At 39.5% G+C, this 3,745-nt stretch overlaps 1 protein-coding gene across 1 annotated transcript; it reads left to right on the top strand.

Moving 5' to 3' along the window:
* Positions 1 to 398: 398 nt before the first annotated feature.
* Positions 399 to 3,226, top strand: LOC108792204 (GTP-binding protein SAR1a). Its single transcript, XM_018562925.1, has 3 exons — positions 399 to 507; positions 2,254 to 2,385; positions 3,050 to 3,226. Exons 1-3 carry the CDS (start codon positions 484 to 486, stop codon positions 3,164 to 3,166), a joined length of 273 nt encoding a protein of 90 aa, XP_018418427.1. The 5' UTR covers positions 399 to 483; the 3' UTR covers positions 3,167 to 3,226.
* Positions 3,227 to 3,745: the final 519 nt, after the last annotated feature.

Raw genomic sequence — 3,745 nt, 5'->3', positions numbered from 1 at the left:
TCTCTCTCCCTGTATACCCTCTCTCTCCCTCTCTCTCTCTCCCTGTATACTCGCTGTGATTACAGCGCCACGGTCTCAGTGATCACACAGAGCAGATGAAGTAAGTCCGTTCTTCGTCTGCTCTATGGTGATCTCGATCGTCGTCGCTGCTCGGTTTTAATACGAGTGATCTCATTAGATCACTCGTATTAAACGAGCAGTGGCTCCTACTACTCGCCCGGCGCCCGAAACTAAAAAGTGCGTCTTATGGAGCGAAAAATACGGTATATATATCTCTATCATCATGCTTCCAAACTGCTGGCTCTAACTCTCTTAGCTCAGCTTCCCTGTGTTTTGCTCCTCTGTTAATTAATCTTGCCATCGTTAATGTTCTTTTGTATTTATTTTTCTGTATGTGTTATAGCTCGGCGTGTTTGGAAAAACTATCTACCAGCAATCAATGGAATTGTGTTTCTTGTGGATTGTGTAGACCATTCACGCCTTATGGAGTCCAAAGTGGAGCTTAATGTAAGTAACTAACTAACACAAAGCTGTTCTGTTATGGCCTCACACCAGCGGTCTTTGCTACTAAACCATGAACAGTTGTCAAATCAGATTACTTCCAGTCTTGCCAACTTTTTCACTTTGTGGTATTGGGAGCCTCCTAGCTTCAGTTTGTCAGTTAAGTTTTGAAAATGAAAGATTGAAGCAGATTGGTTGCCATGCACAGCTACAGATTTTCTCTGCTTTAGGTTTGATAATTCCCCCGAAATGTGTTTCATCTCACAGAATAAAGTATTCATATTTAATCATTGTTTTTTTTATTTTAAATTCAACTAAGAACTAAAAATAGCTGATTTTGTGATCATGTGAAATTGCTATTTAAACCAGAAATGTACTTTTCCACTATGACAACGCAAAACAAGTGGCAATGTCTAAATGTGCCCCAGTTGCTATTTGTTTTTCTACCTGGTTCCAAAACTGCAGTATTGGGTTTGTTTCTAATGTCTCCCAAATAAACCAGTCTTTTTATAACCAAATAACAGAAGGAAAGCGGTAATATTCTGTATGTTTGGCTGGCTGTTGCATCAGTAATCCACTGGGCATTGATTGCCCTCTTGTGTATTTTATTGCTGCATTATTTTGCTGACAGCCATTTTACTTCAGAAATATATTAAACCTGACACTTTCCTTTATAAGCAGGGCTGTTTTATGCCTTTTTGAATTTGGTAATAAAAGCAATTAGATATTTTGACTGTATCTTGGCTTTTAAGAAATACACACTAGCTATTATTCAATAAAGAATCTTCATGTTCAGTAAAAACATTGGTTTAGTTCACTGTGCTTAACATCGACTAGTACTGTGTGTGTATGTGTATCACACACACACCACTTCATTAGGTATACCTTGCTAGTATCGGGTTGGACCCCTTTTGCCTTCAGAACTGCTTTAATTCTTCGTGGCATTGATTCAACAAGGTGATAGAAACATTCCTTAGACATTTTTGGTTCATACTGACATGATAGCATCACACAGTTGCTGCAGATTTGTCGGCTGCCTAAACATTTCGAGTTACTGCCATGTGATTGGCTGATTAGATATTTGATTTAACGAGCAGTTGAAGAGGTGTACCTAATAAAGCAGCCAACAGCAGCCTTTGTAAACATAAGTTGGGCATTTATAAGCTTTTAAATGGTTTTACTGCAAGCTGCACTTTTCCATTACCTTAGATGTCACTAAAAGGTATGTCTAGGCCAGGGGTGGGCAACTCCAGCTGTGCTTTTAACTAACAAATGCAGCATGCCTCTGGGAGTCACGCCTGCAACTGTCAGTCTTGCAATGCCTCGTAGGACTTGTAGTTCCACAACAGCTGGAGGGCCAAAGTTGCCCACCCCTGGTCTAGGCAGCACAGTTAAATGCAGAAATGCTTTCCAATTGACGAGCCTGCTTGTAAACACTTGAAAGCATATGTGCCGAGACATGCTTGTAAATATAAAAGTGTTGTCAATATGCGACAAAGGAGAACTTTCAAAGGGCAGCGAGCTGTGCTGACAACAAGAAACGGCTTTCATCAGTCTGAATACAGTGAAATTTTAAAAGCTGAGCACTGCTTGAGCTAGCTTACTTCACAACCGTTCTTTTATTACTTGCATTTCATAGCATTGGGTTCCAAACTGTAGCATGTAAACGTATGGGTTTTTTTTTCTGTTAATATGATTTATTTGTAGTCATAAATTTTATATTCATTTTATCTCCCCCTTTAAATCATGCAGGCGCTCATGACAGATGAAACGATATCTAATGTGCCAATCCTCATCCTTGGGAATAAAATTGATAGACCTGAAGCGATCAGTGAGGAGAAGCTGAGAGAAATATTTGGACTTTATGGACAAACCACAGGAAAAGTAAGCACCTTTTTGAATGTATTTGAAAAGGATAACCCTTTATTTTTTTTCACAGATGTGCCTGTGTTCAGTATTATTTCTTCGATTATGGTAGACAAATCTTTATCTTCCCCCACAGCACAGCAGTCTGTCTTTGTAATGTGTGATATTCCTTAAGTGCATAAGTTTGGGAAGGCAGACTGCTAGCAAAGTATGGCTGGCCATTGCTAAGCATTTGTCATGGAGACCAATGGGTGATGAGACACTCCTTGTACCTTCGAGTAACTTCTGCAAACAACTGTAAAGCCTGACTAATGCGAGCAAGCTGTGCACGCATGGTTAAACCATCCCTTACCTTTTCTTAATGTCAAAAGAATAGATATACTTTCTAACAGGCTGGTCTCAGTGTGCAGGAATGAGTACATCTGACTGTCTGAAGCACTTGTTTGTTTTTTTACCTAGAGAAGCTTGGCACGGTGGGTATCAAAAGTGAATAAAATAATCTAAGTGACATTGTTGTGAGACCTACTTGTCAAGGCTCTCGAAACGTGTTGTGAAAAGTATTTTGATGCCCGAAATAAGAGGAGATGGTCACAATTCCATGAATTTCTATGTGTAGAGCTTTGTATTGTTTTACAGTGTTGGGTGCATCAAGGCTAACCACATCGTCTCCCTTTATCTGCAGGGAAATGTGCCACTGAAGGATCTTAATGCTCGCCCCATGGAAGTGTTCATGTGCAGTGTGCTCAAGAGGCAAGGCTATGGCGAGGGCTTCCGTTGGCTCTCACAATACATTGACTGAAACTTTTTTCCTTCTTCAACTCCTCCCTTTGGATTGACAAGACATCAAAAAATAAAAACAGATTCTACAGAGTTCAACTCCTCCGGACTTGATCCAGGTGGACTTCTCTCTCAGTGTGGGGCAGGCCCACATAGGCAGTGATTAACATGTGCAACAACCAGGAGTCTTGTGGGACACCCCCATCAAAAGTTAATATCCATGGAAACAATTCTATTTTTTAAGAAAATGTCAACGTTAACAGTGTCCCCTTATCCTTTTATTTCTTTCTTTTTTTTTATCAGTTTGTTTTTTCTGCAGTTTATATTAGGATTTTTTTTAAAATCTATTTAATGGTATTTACATATATCACTAAATACTCATCCACGTTACATTAGAAGTCCACAATAAACATAGTTTTGGGCTGGCCTGCTCTGTAACAGTGATTTTTTTTTTTTTGCTGTGGAAACATGGCTAACATGTATATGGAGGGTGATTTTTGCCTCATCAGGGTATAGCATTTTGTACTCCTTGCTTTTCACTTGTCTGAAGTGAAACTAGCTATTGAAAGCAAAGGTTGATGTGTTTGCCCAGCTGAGCAGT

The sequence above is a fragment of the Nanorana parkeri genome, unplaced genomic scaffold (assembly GCF_000935625.1).
Source record: "Nanorana parkeri isolate BGI_ZX_2015 unplaced genomic scaffold, ASM93562v1 scaffold612, whole genome shotgun sequence".
In the NCBI taxonomy this organism is placed as follows: Eukaryota; Metazoa; Chordata; class Amphibia; order Anura; family Dicroglossidae; genus Nanorana; species Nanorana parkeri.
Note: the sequence above shows the minus strand (reverse complement) of the source record. Positions and strands in the feature narration are given on the sequence as shown.

Bases quoted from the DNA above. Each gene is read 5' to 3' on its own strand.
- LOC108792204 (XM_018562925.1), top strand. From the start codon at position 484: ATGGAGTCCAAAGTGGAGCTTAAT. The intron at 508-2,253 runs GTAAGTAACTAA...TAAATCATGCAG, and splicing joins AGTCCAAAGTGGAGCTTAAT to GCGCTCATGACAGATGAAAC. The intron at 2,386-3,049 runs GTAAGCACCTTT...CTTTATCTGCAG, and splicing joins ATGGACAAACCACAGGAAAA to GGAAATGTGCCACTGAAGGA.